Here is a 19528-nt window from a genome sequence, read left to right as displayed (position 1 = left end):
CACACCATACTCTTTATACATACTTCAACTTTGCTTAATGCTAAACATAAAGAAGAAATTAGACAATTTGCGTAAATAACAATAATCAAAACTTGGAAGACACTCAACCTCCAAATCATATAATATAATATATACATAAATATCTAAAGCTGTCTTCAATTCTGGTAGTATTTTCTCTTTCTTTTTTTACTGATATATTTGGAAAGAAAGTGATAGACATACAACACTTTTTACAAATTTTTGTACAATTATATTTTAAATAATGAGTATTCTTTTAAAATAACTTATAAAAATAACGTTACCATGTATAAATACCGTTGTTTTAAAATATGATTATATAAATTTGAAAACTTGGAAACGATGATGCTCTGTCAACTACGTTGTGGTTTCCGCCTTAAAAAAATAAAATAAATAATAATAATAATAATTACGTGGTGGTTTCCGTACGTGATTTCGTGTTTGATAGATAGCTTAATTAATACGCAAATCTACGAACCCGTGCAAGTTGTCCAGGCTATCTTAGCGTTCACGAGTTTACGCTTAAAATAAGACAATGGAAATTAATTAATTAGATCATAATTAAGAAATTAGTAGTGGACGGCCAGCTAATGTACGCAAAAACATTATATAAATTTATTTAAATTATTCTCTTAATATATATACTTTGTATATTCCATTTCCTTCTCCGCTTTCACAAAAAACAATGCGTAAAATATCTAAAGTTTCCAATATGACAACAACAATAAGAAGCAATGGCCAGCCCGCCGGCAAACTGCTTTTGCCGGTGGAAACCACTTTTTTTACGCGCCGGTAAACAGCCACCCTGGATCGAAACATAAGTGGAACTCTTCTTAAAGAACACAAAACCAGAAGCTTGGTTTTCGATCATATATATATATATATATACAATTTGAGAAAGAGAGAGAGAGAGAGGGCAGGTGGGGAAGGAGGGGAAGAAGGCATACCATTTGAAGAGACTTGGCCGATGGTACGTAGAGGAAACTGCACTGAAGAGGCTCTTCTTTCAGAGAACTTCGCGCCTTTGGAAAACTTGGGAGGACAATTTCTGTGTGGTTTTGCTGTGAGGTCAAATGGAAATCTTTATAGGGTACGGAGAGAGCAATTTTGTTTAACTTCGTTCAGACTTCTTTATGTCTTATTCATATACTAGAATCTTTAGCTGTGATGTTTGAATTTTGTGTTTGTTTGGTCTGCCAAAATTAATTTTTCAATATACTTTTTCGCATACAATAATCCCAAAAAAGAAGGTGGGGGGGGGGGGGGGGGGGGGGGGGGGGGGGGGGGGGGGGGGGGGGGGGGGGTGTATTTGATAATATCCATTTCCATTTATTGCTAGAGGATGGATGGAAATTCTGAAAAAAGATATTTACAACCATAAATTGTGTAATTATCGCGTAATTATTTTAAGAAAATTGAATAAAGTATGATATTCATATAAAAAAATTTAATTTTTTAATAGTAGATTCACTTTTTTTCAAAACGATTACGTGATGATTACGCACTTCATAATTATATGTAGAATTATTCCAATCTAATATTACATTCATCCAAATCCAAAATAAGGTTCTTCTTGTATTCAATTCAAAATAATATTCAAATATAAAATATCAATTTTTGATATACTTGTTATCTTTGAGAATCTCCAAAAAAAAGAATCGAACGTGCGAAACTCTGAGTTTATTTTTTGAAAAATGATAAATATACAATATTTTATACAATAATATTTTAAAATGAAGGATATTTTTATAAAATACCTTATAAAATTAACATCATTTTATAAAAATACATTTATTTTATAATATATTATAAAAAAATATTATGTAAAATATTATATGTTTATCACTACTTTTTTTTTAATTTACGTTTTCATGAATTTGATGATATCCTTACCATTTATTGCTACAACCAACACATGCATGGGGAATGATGAAACCCCCGGCCCTCAATCCAAAATTACATTCTCCCAAGTCCAAAATAACATTCTTCTTATATATCTAAGCCAATTGAGGGGGTTGGGGGGTGCAGGGTAGACTCATTGATTGCACTCATAAATCCACCCCGACATAAAGTGGTCCTTGCGATATCATGTCTATTTGTGTTATGTTTTAAGGTTTAGGCAGGAATTTTAATATGAATTTTACTATATATAAATAAGTTTGCATATCAATCTGTATATTAATATTATTATCTTTATATTCTAAATTTAAATTAATATTATTTTTAATAAAATTTACTTTCTGTTCAATTATATTGAATAAGTACGTATATTAGTACACAAAATCGCTTATAATTAAATTTTTTCTTTAAATATAATTTAAAGTTGATGATATCTCTAGAATCATGCACCTCGTTGAATGATATCAGAGTGAAATTAATTAATTGAAAAATTCTATTCATCTCCACACATCACGCTTATTTTTTATTTTATTTTTTTTCCTTATCAAATGTATGCTATATGAATGATAAGTAGAAGAATTCAATTAGTTTAAGAATAATAAAACAAATAATTAAAAATTAATAAAAATTAAATATAGTGTGTGATGTTTAAGAATGATGAATAGTAAATCTCTAATTAATTATATCGGAGAATAAATCGATCTATAATTCCAGCTCTACTACTCACAAAAGTAGAATGAGCGGAAGATTTCGTGAGAATTAAAATCCTTCAGATAATTTTTTCCTTGACACCGAAGAGTGAAACCTGCAAAGTTGTCGATGGGCAGTTCAATAGCCGTCACCAACATTCATTAACCCATATTCCAACAAGACATGCATGCATGCATGCATGAGTACCATCTCAAAATCTCTATATCCCATGGTTTTTTTTGTTTTTCCTTTGTCTTTTTCTTTTTATTTTCTGTTTTTATTTTTTACTTTTTTTGCACCACGTACGCCCCATAACTTGATAAATGAGACAAGTGGCACTTCGTCAGTATCGATGATAGATGACAGATAAGGGGGAGGAGATCAGTATGATAGATGCAAAGGGGTTTGAAACTTCTTTGATCCAAAGAAAAATGCTCTCCCGAAACAAGAAAAACAAAATGATATGATCCAAAACAATATCGGTTTTAAAGTCCTGAAGGTAAAACACTTCAGTGCGGAATCTATTACAGAAAGAAATTATGCTGGAAAACCTATGGGAAGTGGCTCTTAAGATAGTAAATTTAAACATTTTCCCACCTGATTATTAAAGATTATACATTTTCCCACCTGGCTTTTATTTCACCTCTGATGCCCGTATTCCATGGCGCTTGAAGAATTCTCTGAATCCGTAGGCACTGGGGTCGTAATTGAACTGGATATGGGCACAACAAATAATAAATCAGACAATATTTTGGATTTTGAAAATTTACGAGAAAATAGACAAAAATTGTGTATCACATGATTTCTTTATAAAGTTTCATTGCTCTTGTTGCTTACGCACAGATTCAGAATTTATGCATGCGTTCTTTTTCGTTGATCAAACTTTGAGTGATACACCTAGATATAATTCAGAAACATAAATTTCCAAAACTAGTATAAAAAGAAAATTGTGACTCATAAGTCTGCCTGGAATATTGACTGGAGTAGATAGAAAAGGTGTTATTCAAGTTCTAATATGTCAAAGAGAAGCAACCTTGTTATGACAACATGGTAAACAGAAAACAGACGTTAAAACTTACAGGAAGAACCTTCACTGAGTATTTTGTAATATTTGGATCAGCAGCCCTCCCCTGGTTAGATGCCTGTATCACAAAGTCGCAAACTACTGAATTGTAACTATTCACAGGCAGCCTTGTGTGCATACAAATTGTATCAGAGCAAAAGCTAGCATTTGATAGAGCTCAACAATCAGTGCATGTTTATTTTCCATGCCAGGGAAAGACAGCCATTACGATATATATTACAGGATAAAGGATACTTCTACCTGTTCTGGACTATGAAAAATCTCAATAAATGGATATTCCGTCCTCTGCCGCGTTATGCAGAACCCAGGATATTTTGGACACTCAACCTAAAAAACACCAGCGCAAGAAACAAAAAAGTGGAAGCAAATGTTATGAAAGGCAAGGGAAGGGAAGTTGAGAACCATAAGAACATTTGATTTTTTTTTTTTTTCAGAAATCCCAAAATAAAGGATTAGCCATCAATCATTTCTTGAACTTATGACCTTTAATGCATGGGCCTACTGGACATGGCTGTAGTAGTGTTAACATTTCATCTTTCAGAAAAGATGTTATGCAAAAGGTTATGAAGAACTTTATTATTTAGAAAAACAAAATGTGCGGTAGAGAAAGCAACAACAAAATGTGCGGTAGAGAAACTCATTCACAAATAACTTACGCGCATAAATTTAACATTTGGATAAAACTTGGCTGCAGCTTCTTCTAGTACTTTGTCGAGATGTTTTGTGTAATTACCCCTGCATCATCGGGTAAGTAGTTAAGAATCAAGTGAAATGATCAACAGGTACTAACAAGATGGGCATGAACTCCCAGTAACCTGATGGTAAAAGCAACAACAACAGGATGACCTTCATGAAGCAGCTGAACAAACTCACGTTCTGACGTAAAATGAATGACCCGTGATGGCCCAAGATCCTTTGGATAACCAGTATAGTACCTTAAATTTTTTATAAAGTATAGCATTAGAAAAGGAGAAGAGGGGGAAGCTCTGGCATAACAAACAACTGGAAGATAAGAGTCCTGTAAGCCAATGTGTGAGGAAAGCCCATGTGTAGCATGGGTGCATCTCTCTCACCACAACAATCCAACTCTCAAATACATTTAGCACTCATTTTACTGCAGTACCCACAAAGTTCGTATATTAAAACACAAAAGTACTTGATAAATTAATTATGCTCATACTTGCACGTTGTGCGGAGATTGCTGATCATTCGATCAAAAAATGAAGGATCTCCCATTTTGTCTATTGACACACTGGAGCCCCTTTTCAATATCCTGCAATTTAAATTCATCATATATGTGGTAAGTAACATAACTGGTTTTCACAGGAATTGCTAACACACTTAAACGCAAGCCATGTTCCCATTCAAATCCTTCGGCTTCAGGTAATGTAATCTATATTTTGAGTACGGATCCAACAACACCAATACATGAATACGTAAATTCAACTTGCACTTGACATCGACAAGCCAATAGAAAAAATACGCATCAAACACTGCTTATATAATCTTGTAGGTTAAAGAATTTGCCCTCTATAACCAAAAAAGGGATCTTATGAACCATTTGAGTGGCTGAAACTCAGTCCCAAAGATCCTATTTGAAAGTGTGTGATGATGCTAGGTGGTGTGTTACAGAGTACACTTACAAAGCATAATGGTGCTCTGTTATTTCAACTTCATTCAGAAAGAACAAAGAACTATATACTGTCTTAAGGGAAACTATCTCGTTTGATGTTAACATCAAGTTATTCAAGTGCAAATTTCAAGAAGATATTCTAGGTGAGACTTTTACCACCTGAACATGGCATACATAAAAGAAACCTGTTTAGTGTGTATGCCTGCTCAATTAAATCATCATCATTCATTGCTTTAAAAATTGCAGATGCTATCAGAACTCAAGAATTCATTCTGCTCAGACAAAAGGGAAGGAGGGGGAAGAGAACTCTTCATTAGAGCCACCCACTTGTCCACTGTCAAACAGAAGCATGCCTGGTGTTGCTTAATCACAGCTTGCTGACAAAATGGGTCTGAGTTTCTATCTTCTCACACATTAACGTTACTTATAAACAAGCCAATCTAGAAATGCTCACCAATAGCTCGGTTACCTCACTTAACTGCCCAAGAAAATAATATGGTAACCAATTGCTTTCAATTTACTTCTCCTCTCCAATATTTCACCAAAGAATTTCAGTTCAAGCATTACACAACAGGGGTCTAAGAGCATTGGCATTGGATTGGTCATTCTAATCTTCAAAATTTGAAGAATATGTAACTTTTTAACTTTTAGCTAATCACTTAACACTTAAAATCTACATTCGATTAGCCATCACATTCTCTATAATAATAAAATATTATTATTTTTTATTATTTATATTTCTTTAATTAATTTTTATTTTTTAATTACTTTTTAATTTTATTTTCATAATCTTCAATAACTCCAACAATCATATTCATTTTCATTTTCACAATCCAACAATCTATAATATAATAATCTCATATGTACATATTTGTGCATTATCTTATATGTAAATAAAAATCTCATATATACAATCCATAAAAATCCCATATCTATAATATAATAATCTCAAAATATAACAAAATAACATATGAGAAAAATCACATCATCACAAGCATATAACAAAATGACAGCCCAACAGCCCTACAAGGAATTGTGATGATGTGAATGCTAAAATCTCTACCTGATCCAATCAAAACTGTTCTAATGGCTTTAATATGGAATAGGGCATCCTTATTCAGGATCCAGAGAGAGGGAGAAGAGAGAGCATTAGATGAAAATGAGCAAAAACCCAGAAGCTAAAACATCAAAGCTTTGTAAACCAGAGCTCGGACATGAAGTAAGGGAGGATCAAGAATATTATAGGCACCAGAAGCCAAAACATCCAAGGAGGATGCTGCCGCTAAAAGTATGCTAGAAGTTGTTTACGATTCCATTTGCAAGAGACTGTCATTCTAATAGCAGCAAATGTGTGTGATGGTTCCTACAAGGCTGGTTGTGAAGTATTTATCAGATATGATACTTCTTTATAGACTTCCATATGCAAATGCAATTTAACAGCTCTATAATAGTGAAACCAGAAAACTTTGCTATCAATTCTCAGAGAAAAGGCTTTCCAAAGCACATAAAGATCAAAGGAAAACTATTTAGTGTAACAAGCATCCAATGACTTTGCATGATAGCCAGCCCCATCTCAGCCCACTGAAACACTATTGTAAATCTTTTAAAGCTTTGACATATTCATTTATATTTTTCCATTTTGCCCTGATAAAAAATCATTATCTTTCAAAAGATTCCTTCCCAGGACGTAGATGGATGGTAGAAATATAATATTGGATTGACTGGGATGGACTTTGAATGTCTGAGAGTTTGTTGTGCTCTGAGCTCATGGAACAGGTGCACCGAGTTGTAAACCAGTTGGAATTTAAGCATGGGTGCTTGAACTCGACTCAACTGTACTGTTTAAGAGCTAGAATCTCAGTCAGATTTTTATTTTTATTTTTTACCAAGCTCAAACTCGATTGAACCAATGTATTTCAAATCACAAAATTTCAAATCAACACACAATCTAAACCGTGTAAACCAAAGAGACTAAGCAACGAATACCTATTACCCAGAACCGTGTAAACCATTGAAGCATAAAATACCCAGAACAAATACACACAATGTTCTTTTCATGCGGTGCACAAATACCCAGAACAAGTTTGGGAAAGAGATATATGGATATGCGGTGGTGTACCTACCACACCTAGAGGCACGATTCGACGCCGAGGAGTGGGCAGCTTCTGGCCAATCTGACGATGGAGTTGGGACTGCGTAGCGGAGAAGTGCAGCCGATTTCAGGATCTGAGAGAGAGACGGAACCCTGTGAAAATGAGCGAAAGAGGGAACAAGAAGAGCGCGGGAGAGAGGGAAGAAGAAGAGACGCGGGAGAGAAAGAGGGAACCGAAATATAAAGACATTTAGACTTGCTACAGTGCATTTCAAATGTGAAAAGAAACATATAATTACTGTAGCTCATATTTTAGATGAAATGAATTTGACTAATTCATTATTCAACGTGGGTCAAATGTAGATGATATTAGCTAAATTTGACTAATGCTCTAAGTGAATGTATTATGGATACACGCATTCGAAAACATTTTTCTGAAACATTCTATCAAACATGTTCCATGCTTCTGACAAAAACTTCCAACAAGTAACTAACGTAGAGAGTTATTTCCCATACGTATAAAACTTCGTAGAGCGCAAACAAATAATAAAAACAATAGTAACATGAAAACCTAAGCAAATAATTTTGGCGCGCAGAAATTATAATCTGTTTGGTCTCGAAGATAACGAAGGAAATGTAAAGAACTGAAATTTCGGGTATTGTAAAATGCAATTTTGTTGTCCTTTCCCTTCTGTTATTTAGGTTTCTGGGAGCAACCAAACAACAGGTGTTCGAAAAAAGAAAAAAGAAATACAGGAGTGTGCAGCCCAGAAGCAAGAATAAAGCATGTCGAATCGAACCTGTTCGATGCCTGTAAACGTCGAGCAAACTTAGCAATCGCTCCGTCACTGTCACTGCCACTCTTGAATGAGATAGACAGTGTTTGGGATAAATGAACGAGCAACGTCTATAAAGTACCATTTTGTTTGACATCTAAAATTATTTCGAATTAAAAAATAATAATTCTAAGATTATTATCTATTAAATCTGAAATTTTTATTCTAGATTAAATCTTAAAAGACAATGCCCCCCAAAAAAAAAACTCTTAAAACGACAAATTTAATTATCATTGCTGACTCAATTTATTATGCCTTCAGTCAATAGTTTCTATTTGGAAATTTAAGAAATATAAATTTCTACTAAGACCTTTTTTTTTATAGGTATATCAACTTTAATAAAGAAATAATCTCTATATTTGAGTTTGTGAAAGTTGGTATGCAAGTTTGAATATAGACACTAGAGAAAAGAGAGACCTAGAGAAAAAAGAGATGAACAATTCAACTATTTTAAATACAGAAACTACCTCATCTCATCTCATCATTACAAATTTTCTCAATTCACACACAAAATATAATTGACAATTCATTTTTTTCAAATTCTAAAACAATAATAATATTAAAAAAATAATATTCTAATAATATTTTATTCAACTCATCTAAAATCATCCTATCTCATCTCATCAACGAGCTCTAAGAGTTCACAATATTTATATCAGTCCAAGTGAGTATCGGAGACATCATTAAATGCTCAATATACTATATTTCTTTTTGTAGGTCACATGTAACAGAAATTTCAAGTATTTTGAGGAAATGGAAGACTTAAGATAAAGTATCGCTACGATTTATTTTATCTCTATATAATAAACAAAAATTAAATTCAACGTGATATTCGGATTAATAAGAATCACAAGGATGTATCACTAAAGAAAGAAAATATCAAAATAGAAGGTGAGGAAGCATTCCACCAAATCACTAACAATTTAGCAAAACTTATCAGTGGAAGAAACTTGGAAGAAGTCTCCCCCTTTATACCAGTTATCTTTACAGCGATCCAATATATATATGTATATTCCAGAAAATATATCTAGCCTCTTATTCCCACATATTACAAAGAATATTACCACCACAACCCATAATTTTCTGATTGACCAATCCAATATATGATCCCCCAAGTCGACTACCTTCGGTATCCCATAGCTACCACTGGGATCCTCACCTTGTGCCCTCGGCTGCCTTGCATTAAAACCTCTCCGAAACTGTATGTTCCAGTCACTGACCTGACAGTGAGAGTCACAGAGAATTTTCGTGATGCACCGGGAAGCAGAGTCATTGCTCGAGGGCTGGCTTCAATGGCAATGGCTGGTGCCATTCTGGTTCTGATTACATAGGTTTCTTCCTCAGCTACATTCGTCACTGTGCGAGTAACAGTTTGAGTTCTAACAAGATGGGAGACTGTGATTGATGGAGTGTTGAGGTTCCATGGGTGGCCCATGGTGTAGTTGCAGGGCGAGCTTGTGTAGTTCTTTATCTCGTGAGCATCAATTCCGGGGGTCGTGCATAGGAACCCTAAGTAATCCTCATATCCTTCAAAAAAACAACTAACAAAAATTAGTAATAAATTTCCAATTTCACTGAATGTGCCTACTATGATTACCAACTTTTGTCTGACCTTAAGAGGAAACATCTGCAGGGTCCAGACAAACAAGCTCCAAAATGTTTTTGTCTCAGATATTATAAAACTAACATTCAGTATGATATGATAAAATTAAATTTTCCCTTATATGTTTTTGTGCTGGCTATTTGTGTCAGATAAAGTGTGTCCCCGTATTTCTCTCCCAGTTTCCACTATGTTTCTAGTTTTCTATTTGTCTTGGCCTCCTATTACAACGAGGGTGTACCAGACAAGACAGACAATAAATTTTTTCCATTTGACTTCAATGTTCAAAACAAATCCGTGTACTGTAGTGCCAAATTATCAAACAAAAAGTTGTATATATGAAGAGGCAGATCAAAACAAACCTGCATCAAAAATAAGTCCAGGGTTGAGAGCAGCTCTTGGATTGACATGGCCACTGCCATAATCAAAAGGTGTAGCAGTGACAAACGTCATGACTTCTTTATCAGAATTTTGCTGTGCTTGGAGAGGTCTTCCTGCTCTGTCCAACGTTGTTGAAGTTGTCATCAAGGCTGACTTGATGGCAGCAGGGCTCCAATGAGGGTGCTTCTGCTTTACAAGAGCAGCTATTCCTGCTATATGTGGTGCAGCCATGCTAGTTCCAGATATCAAGGCAAATCCCTCTCCTGTGCAAAGCAAATAATTGCTTAAAATGAGGTTTCTTTTTTTCATTCGCGGTATTTTTTTCTAATCATCCTTTTATTTTCTCTTCTTAGTTTTATGGCCACGAAGGCAAGGAAAATCAAAATGGATAAAATATTGGCAGAAATTTCAAATATATGCTTATGAAAGTTAATAGAGTTGGCACCGACGTTGAACTGAAATGTCTATTGCTAATAATTTTCTTTTGAATCAGATAAATTTCCATTTAGTAGTCTAAAGTGACTAAGTTTGACCGAGTCCACATGATTGGAGCATCAGCTGGAACATCAAAAAATAATAGAGAATTGAATGGATCTATTAACTCCTTACCAACATAGTTAGGCTCATCCGTGCCATTTGGAGACCAAGCAGCCCAAATAAGAGAACCAGGGCTAGGATGTCTGGTTTGAGAAGATCTGCATCTTGGAAGCTGAAATCTTTTATGTTGGGCCCTCGAGCAGAAAATAATGCCACCTGGGGTGCGGATTTATGGAGTATAGGCATCAGCCCATCCCCAATGCTACCAGTGGCTTTGAAGCTCCTCACTCTTCCAGTCCAATCTCTTGGAGTAGAGATGTTGTAATAGTCTATAAGATCCTAGATATAGCAGTGATGTGCAAGCACCAAATCACAAATCACATAATTATAAGGACCATGCACCAGCGAGAACAAAATAAAGAAAAATGGGGGCGGGGATGACCAAAATTAGCCATAATAATTATCAAAATTAATAAATTTTATTAAAGATGCCAAAAGTGAAATCTGGAGAGAATGGCACTAGTGTTACAGCCTCCCTCCCAATCGGGGTTCACATAAAGAATTATAAAGTTTTTTTATGGGTAAGAATTATACGAAGTTCATAGCACCTAATACTTTCTTTTTTACTTTTTTCCTTAACTTTCTTCTCCAAGGTTGATCTTATTTTGTCACATAACAAGCTTATAGTCCGGCTGCTCACAATTCAGGAGGAACTATATGGAACCAAAAATGCACAATATAATCTTCATATAATACTGAAGATATGGATGCACCCATGTAAGTGTCAAACACTCAGCAAAAGTTACCAACAATTTATTTTTAGGTTATGTATCAGCCCCATCATGGGACAGCAGTAAACTTTGGGAAAAGCCATATCACAGAAGGAGAAGAGTAGGGATAATTACCAATGACTTGCTAACATCTGTGATAAGAATCCCAGGAATGCCAATGGGAACAGGATCAAATTTTGTCCCTGGAGAAACATTTTCCACGGCTAAAACAAAGCCAATGGCACCAAGGCTCTTGGCTGTTTCTGCGACTTTCTTGACCGATGCACTGCCAACAACAAAGTTAAAGGAATAGCCACAAAGAAGAATATTCCCCCGAACCAAGTTCTTGTTTAGGACCTCAGGTCTCTGGCAGTCTGCGGGGCTGTACTTCATTACTGAAGAATCCAAAAGTACATCATTTGCAGCAACCAAGGTAAATGATTGTTTAGGATCCGTAGCAGCTGCATGAGAACACATACTTCAGCTTTATAAAGGAAAATGACATAAAAAGAAACTGGCAATCAACTGGAAGCTAAGCAATTCTAATTACAATGTGTTTGAGCCTGTGAGTTTATGAAGTAAAGTGAGCTAAATATACTGATAAGAATTATATATATATATATATATAAAATAAAAAATAAATAAAAACCTGCAAATAAGGTGATTTTTTAAGAGCCAAAACCATAAAACGTGTAACAGGATCCCCAAGAAATTACACCACTCAGTTTCAATTCAACAAAGGCGCAGAGAGGACATGTTTCGATTGTATTTATTTTAACTTTTTGGCATTTATTCCCAATTTCACCAAATTTTAATAAAATTTGAAAATAAAATTTGAACTTAATCCTTGGAGGAAAGGAAATGACATAATTTTAAGCATTTTCTTGAACGAAGAAGCCACATCTTCATTCGCACTCTAATATGGTGCTCACCATGCCCAGGAACCATGCAAAAATATCTAACTTTAAAAAAATACAAAATTTCAACAATATTTCAATTCTCTATTGAAATAGATAGTTTATGGATGTGAATCGTCAAAGAGAACATAAAATGAAAATTGGGGATTTTGGAACTAAGAGCATGACATGAAAAGATCAGCTTTAATAACGCACAACCAAACAGCCTCACATGAGTGCAACATCACTAACAGTGGCTGTTCAAAGTCACCATGAAATGGCAAAAGCAGTCCACATTTCACATATTGTCCTCACTCTATGGAAGTATGTTTTAACAGTGACACACATTTGCAATCGAAGTCATGAAATGTATGTGTGCCTGTGTCTACTAATGCGCATATATAACACTATTTACACAACTATTGCGAACTTCCCATGTAGGCTGAGCAAAATCAAAAGAATATAAAGAATGAGGTATAGAAGGAACAAAAAAAAGTGTAGAAGGAACAGAAGAACCCAATGTAAGTGAAGCAGAAACCAATTACAATTGATTGTACAATTACTAGAAAATTTACAACCTTTCCAGACCCCAACGACAATAACTTTACACAGTGCAATATATTCCACATAAATTTACCATATCAACCTTCAATATCAATGATCAAACAGAAATGTCAAACAAGTTAACTAGTTTTTCTTTCCAGAGGCCGACAGATTAAAAAATAACTACAGGGGTTGATAAAACTTACGAGACAACCCAATCCCAGCTAGAATTTTTCCATTTCCAAGAGTTAAATGGTTTTTGTATCTGCGATCATCAATTGCAGCTGCCACAGATGCTATCCATGGGCTGTAAGAAACCAAAGTTTTAGAAAAAGGGCCTCCATTTCCGGCTGCCTGTGCCACAAATACACCAGCTTTGACAGCTGAAAGAAGTGTAGCATCAAAAGGATTTAAAAATGTGATCTTGGTATCTGCTGGAGGACTGTTTGGCCCTACTGAGAGGTTGAGTATATCCACCCCATCATAAACAGCCTGTTCACAAAAGTTGTCTCAAATTTAACATACTTTTTTACCAGTACAAATGTACCAATTTAAGTCATCCTCTTGGCAAAAAATAATCTAAAATCTAAAATCTATTCAGAGAATGCAGGTCTTCATACAAAATTAACTGAAAACTGTTTGCCTTTTTCCCCTCTTTTCAACAAATGACCAAGTAGAGACAAGTGTGTCAAGGAGGCTCTAGAGTCAAATACAAAGCATGCACAAGATCTATTCAGAGAATGCAGGTCTTCATACAAAATTAACTGAAAACTGTTTGCCTTTTTCCCTTCTTTTCAACAAATGACCAAGTAGAAACAAGTGTGTCAAGGAGGCTCTAGAGTCAAATACAAAGCATGCACAAGAATGCATTTTTATGAAAGTACTACAAGAAGAACATGAAAAAAAAATGTTTTGCTCAAATGTCAACAAGAAGGGAGCATAAACATAACCATCATCAGTCAATGTGGTAAGCTATACTACCTGAAACCCCAGGTCAAATGCCCCCACCCCACCAAAAAAAAAAAAAAAGCAACACTGCCAGTATATTACGTCAGGCATTTTATTAGGGGCAAACCTGATCAATTGCAGCAACTACATCCGCAACATACCCTCCAAAATACCTGTAGAGTGCCTTGTACACAGCAATCCTGGACACAATTTTCAGTATCTATTGTCAAAGAAAGGATACTGATTTAATACTTTGAATGCCCTATCACCAGTGAAGACTATTGTTCCTCACCTGGCACGGGGAGCCATTCCACTTGCCTTCCCAAATTCATGGCCATGCATTCTAACAGGTATTCCATTATTTCCAGCAGCAATAGCTGCTGTGTGACTGGCAGCCAATAACACAAACAAAGAAGGAAAATTGCATCAGACACCATAATGATCTTGTCCAATATCAGAGAATTTTTTTAAAATAAACAAATTAATAAACAAAGAAAATTAATAATAGATTTCTCTGGGCAGGAGTGGCAATGTTGTCAACTCCAACTAGTTGGGATGAGTATTTTTCATGTGTATAGTTTCCTTCTATTCACAGAACCCTGGCAAGATTCCATGTTTTTAACAATTAAATCCATAAGCACATACTGGTCTAAAAGAATGTCTCCCTTCTATCAGAAGCTGATAATTTAAACTAGCCATAGAAACAGGTCATCACACTACAGTGAGATAAGATTCAGGAGGAAAATGCCAAGTATCAGAGCTTGACTGAGCTACTTCTCCAATTTTTGAAGGGGCTAGAGGAATGCTGCACGTTAAGTGGGCAATGTTATTTTTTATTCATTTTCTGAAGCTGGCTTTCTTTGTCATTGTCAAGATTTATTTTTTGTCAAGATTTATTCATGCGGTAAGATTTATTACTGCATGATCTATTCATGAGTGAGTAATCTATAAGGGTTGATAATGTGGAACCAGAGAATTAAAAGGTATGAAGATTTATGAATCTTAAAATTGCTTTTAGATCATGCCAAAATGTTTTCACAATATCACCAACATGTGTGGAGTCTACAACTTAAAAATTAATTTTTATGTTTTTAATTATGATGAAGAGGAATAATTCTCTGTTTATAAAATTCAGTGGCACAGCTTTAGCTTGTCAATCTTTTGTTTTCTGCAGCTATTACATATCCCTTCATGTAATGCAACACTGATGTAAAATGAATATACGGTAGAGCAGGATTTTCCTTCAAAATTCTAGAAGTCATAGGAGGCCTAACCTTCCATGTCCATCACCATCCATAGGAGAAGCAAAATCAACAGAAGGGTTAAATTGCCCTGCAGCTATGGCAGCTTCAGCAAAATGCTGTGCTCCAATAATCTTCCCATTGCAGAAATCCCTCTTAGTGTCAGGATCAAGTTCACATTTTCCTCTGTACTTTGGCACAGGTCCATATGGCTCAGTATTATAGGTCGCAAAGCTTGGATGGTGGGGATAGATCCCTGAGTCCACAAATCCAATTACAATGTTTTCTCCAGCCTTATCAAATCCACCGCCCGTTGGCCATACTCCAGTCGGAAGCCCCAAAAACTGTGGCGTATGTATTGTAAGTTTCCTCACCTTCCAATCTCTCTCCACAGATCTCACACCAGGTGCACGTCTCAGGATTTCTGCCTAGTAATACAAGTGATATCGTAAGAATGAGAATGCAAGAGGAGGAATGTATATGAAAAAGAAAATTAAAAGATTTAGAAAGTGATAAGTCCTAAAATAAGACTTGCCCACGTTTTTACCTGCTCAGGGGAAATGTGAACTGCAAAACCATTTATGAGATGTCGATAGCTATAAAGCTTCTTGTAGGTCCCATGCTCAAACAGCATCCCAAGAAGCATATCATGTTTCTTTTCAAGGTGACGTGCGTAGGATGTAACCATTTCACTGTAAGAAGACCCATGGCATCAAGAAAAATAATAATAAAGAAATTCCTACATCTCACGGTATCCATCTGGATTCAAGCATACAGAGAGACTTAAGGCAGTCAAAACCAGTATATAGTTCACATAATAGCATGACAACTTTCCTTTGGAAGAATAAGGATCATATCCCCCCAAATGCTTTGTGTGTGTGTGTGTGTAAAAGTAAAACTTTATTAATATAAAGGTATAGCCCAAGCACATAAGAAGTATACACAAAATACACCTAATAACCACTAGGCACCAATGATGGATACAAGCAAATTATGAAGGATGTCCCCACTACAAACAATGACTGATGCTCAGGATTCTAAAAACCATTTTACAGTCTTTTGATTAAATGATGTTAGTACACAATCTTTTTCCAAACAGAATAATACAGACACAGGATGTACAAAAATGCACAAATAATTTCCATTATTTAGATAAGGAATAATTACAACTAACCAATACATTACTATAACTTATGTAGGATAAGCAACAACTGCTTAAGATTTCCTTTACCATCCCAGAATCAGTCTTAGCCCACAAAAAACATGATGGCTCAAAGCGGCACCACCAGAGCAATTTATAAAAATATACACAATAACAGGTGTTTCTGTTCTACTCCTCCTAACAGGTGTTTCTAATCGTTAAGCCTTTATCTCTATTCTACTACTCCTAACAGGTGTTTCCAATCAATAGCATAAAAATTCAGCGCTTTTGATCAGGAAAAAACTAAAAAAAATAATAAAATAAAATAAAATCAGCTCTGATTTGATCCCAAAGACTTGCTGGCAAATGAGAATTTTTTAAAATTCTCTCTTTTTTTTTTTTTTTACTCTCAATCGAGTCAATCCAAACATCTTTACACCAAAACAATCCCAAAAATCATTTTCATCAAACATCTTAACCTCGATTTACATAATGAAATAGACCACGATACCTCTCAAAAAACTTTCACACTAAAACATATTTTTAATGGGTCCCACCATATTCACAAATCCCCAAAAACTCCTCTCCAAAAGTTTTCTAAGGAATTTCAGAAATTTTCAATAAAGTCTTACATCCAAACATACCCTTTGTTTCCTTAAGTCATTCTCATGAATGTAAATCTGGCTGCCGATATTGCCAAAAGGAGCTGTAAACAGTAAAAAACTAAAGGAGCACCCATTCTGGTACTACATGAAAAGGATGATAATGGATCAGGTCAGGCCAAGGCAGCATGTTATTAACCTGATAATATAAGCTGATATTTATACCCAAAAAGATAACGTTCAGAATATGACAACTATTCAAATGCATTTTAAATTTTTTATTCAGGTAAATTGGATCATATACCTAGGCACAATCAAATGCTTGCTCACGCATGGGTTTGACAATACACTTCTATTTGCAAAGTCTATTCAAACAAAAGTCCACAATCCAACAACGATATCTCAAAAGCCAAGACCCCACTAAGAAAAGATCCTCACCAACAACTTCAAAAATTCCATACGGCATTAGCATGGTCAAGGCATGTCAAGCTGGCAAGCATTGTATGACACTAGGAAAATAGTCTCGTTCAAGATTTGGAACTCCCTAAATGTTTCATAACAGATAAAAATTTTGAGAATAATTTGAAGATACCTGGTGGTGTCAATCTTCTCATCGGATTCCACAGCTATGGCTTCAAAACCGTCAACCCCGCCTTTGTAACTTATGATAGGCTCTCCTTCGATTGTGGCTATGTAAATCTCCGCCTTCCCAATAGTCAAGACAGTACATAGCACTAGGACAGCGCACCCAAGCTCCGATACCCACATTTTCAATGATTAAGTAGCCCACAATATCTGATCATCAGAAAACAGAGTTTATATTGAGGATCCCGTAGAAATTTAACAATATTCAGATTTTCGTAGAAATTATAGCAAGATAAACGAATAAAGATGATGATAACGACCATAAATAGATGCAGTGATAATAAGGATGAACAACTTGAGCATTTTGCTCCTGTCAAGAATGGAAGAAAATTTTTTAAATAAAAATTAATGTCGATTACGAGAAAACTCCACCTACTTACACACACAAAAAAATAATAATAATAACCTCCACCTAACCGGAATATACCACTTGTATGAGTAGCTGAGACGATATCATCGTTTTTTATTGTGAAACCCTCCATCGAAATTCTCAAATATATTTTTCCTTTCCCCAATTACATCACCGACCAACACGAGGAACTAGAAAATCTAAACGTTCCGACCTTGACAGCTTTGAAGCCATAAAGGAAAAAGAAGAGGAAAAAATAATAATCATAATAACAAAAATAATCTGGGTCAAAAAGTCAAACCCAAAACAACAAAGAATTTTTTTTTTTTTTTTTTATAAGTAGAAACAAAAAAGAAAAAATAAAAACAGCTCACTTCAGAGGCCCCAAAAACAGGCTCATTTCAGAGAAAACCAGATTGCTGAAGTAGTTAAACAAAACCAGAGGCGGCATTTATTCTGATCATAGAACAACAAAAAGAATGACCAAGAATGAATACTAGGAGAAAGCAACTTTGATCACCAAAAGAATAGCTTCAATCAGCCAAAGCGTTGGTTCAATATTTGCATCGACACATACTAGCAGAAATCAAACCACATTTCACAAAAAGAGACTGTCCAATCCGATCCAGCTCTATCTAAATAAAAAATTCATAAGAAGGAGAATCGATGACTTTAAGTTTAGTCGGCGATCCAAGCAAAGAATATTAATTGAGCACCCGAAAAAGATAGTCGGCCACCAAAGAAGATCCCCGTCAATGCAAAGATGAAAAAAGGTGCAAAAAAACAAAAGCAAAGGTTTTGCAGCTAACAGCGAACCACGAAACCAGCTGGAGCAAGAAGCTAGATTTAGCTTTAGCAAGAGATTCACATACACGCCACTGCCTCTGTGAGAATGAAAGAGAGATAGAAATGGACGGCTATGAACGGATGGATCAGAGATTATTGATCACATTGCTAGCTCTGATGAGAGATCTGGCGGCCCGCATTTGGAGACGGAAGTAGGGGGTCAGCGCATAGAAGTCAGAGCAAGAGAAGGAGAGAGTACTTAGAGTGAGTGTATGTGTGTGAGAGAGAGAGTTAGTTAGGGTTTTGTGATTTACAGACAGGAAGGCGAAGATGATGGAGGAAGGGAATCATATAGCGAACCATTTATTAGTTTATTAATTACGCATTTAATTAACGAATATCGTAATTCATTTTTCATTTCTTTTCTTTTCTTTTTGCCTTTTCGAAGCAGGAAGTTTGCGAGGGCAAGGGGGACATTCGCGCGCAGGCTGTCGGCCGGTTAGTGCGAAATGTCAATATTGACCCTTTGTAGTTTGGTTATGTTGGCGGAGGGCACCTGAGAAAGAGAGAGAGAGAGGGAAAGGGTAGTCCTTTGAGAAGACTCAGAAGAGGAAACGCTTTTGTACCAAGATTTATTTTCTCCTAATTAAAGTTAATAAAATTATTCTCTTTGTCAATTTGTAAACAGAAAATACTTCAATTTTTTACAAAAAAAAGACTCAATTAAAAAATTGATTTTTTTTATATATTTTGTAAGATTTTAATCTCATTTTCCATACCGTTATAAATATAACGAGATATTACACAATACTTGGACAAAAATTAAAGGGTCATGCT

The 19528-nt window shown here is 35.2% G+C and overlaps 2 protein-coding genes across 7 annotated transcripts; both read right to left on the bottom strand.

The window, feature by feature from the left end:
- Positions 1-3026: 3026 nt before the first annotated feature.
- On the bottom strand, positions 3027-8370 carry LOC121263160. Of its 6 annotated transcripts, none has more exons than XM_041165982.1 (8): positions 8217-8370; positions 7444-7550; positions 4872-4964; positions 4507-4626; positions 4348-4426; positions 3932-4018; positions 3687-3749; positions 3027-3319 (listed from the first exon to the last, which is right to left on the bottom strand). In XM_041165982.1, the coding sequence occupies exons 3-8, from the start codon at positions 4925-4927 to the stop codon at positions 3242-3244; spliced, it is 483 nt and encodes a 160-aa protein (XP_041021916.1). In that variant the 5' UTR covers positions 4928-4964; positions 7444-7550; positions 8217-8370; the 3' UTR covers positions 3027-3241. The 6 variants fall into 6 exon arrangements, with proteins under 6 accessions (XP_041021916.1, XP_041021913.1, XP_041021914.1 ...); XM_041165979.1 differs by having other exon boundaries at positions 7448-7550; positions 8217-8369; XM_041165980.1 differs by having other exon boundaries at positions 7448-7569; positions 8217-8324.
- A 759-nt stretch (positions 8371-9129) lies between these two features.
- Positions 9130-18652, bottom strand: LOC121262838 (subtilisin-like protease SBT2.6). Its single transcript, XM_041165473.1, is given in 12 exon segments — positions 9130-9779; positions 10215-10496; positions 10843-10905; positions 10908-11109; positions 11676-12001; positions 13186-13471; positions 14055-14127; positions 14220-14315; positions 15202-15596; positions 15716-15860; positions 17504-17706; positions 18407-18652. Coding segments are annotated over 11 exon segments (2451 nt in total). The 5' UTR covers positions 17680-17706; positions 18407-18652; the 3' UTR covers positions 9130-9372.
- Positions 18653-19528: the final 876 nt, after the last annotated feature.

This window comes from Juglans microcarpa x Juglans regia, chromosome 4S, assembly GCF_004785595.1.
Source record: "Juglans microcarpa x Juglans regia isolate MS1-56 chromosome 4S, Jm3101_v1.0, whole genome shotgun sequence".
Taxonomy (NCBI): Eukaryota; Viridiplantae; Streptophyta; class Magnoliopsida; order Fagales; family Juglandaceae; genus Juglans; species Juglans microcarpa x Juglans regia.
This window is presented reverse-complemented; position numbering and strand designations above follow the sequence as displayed.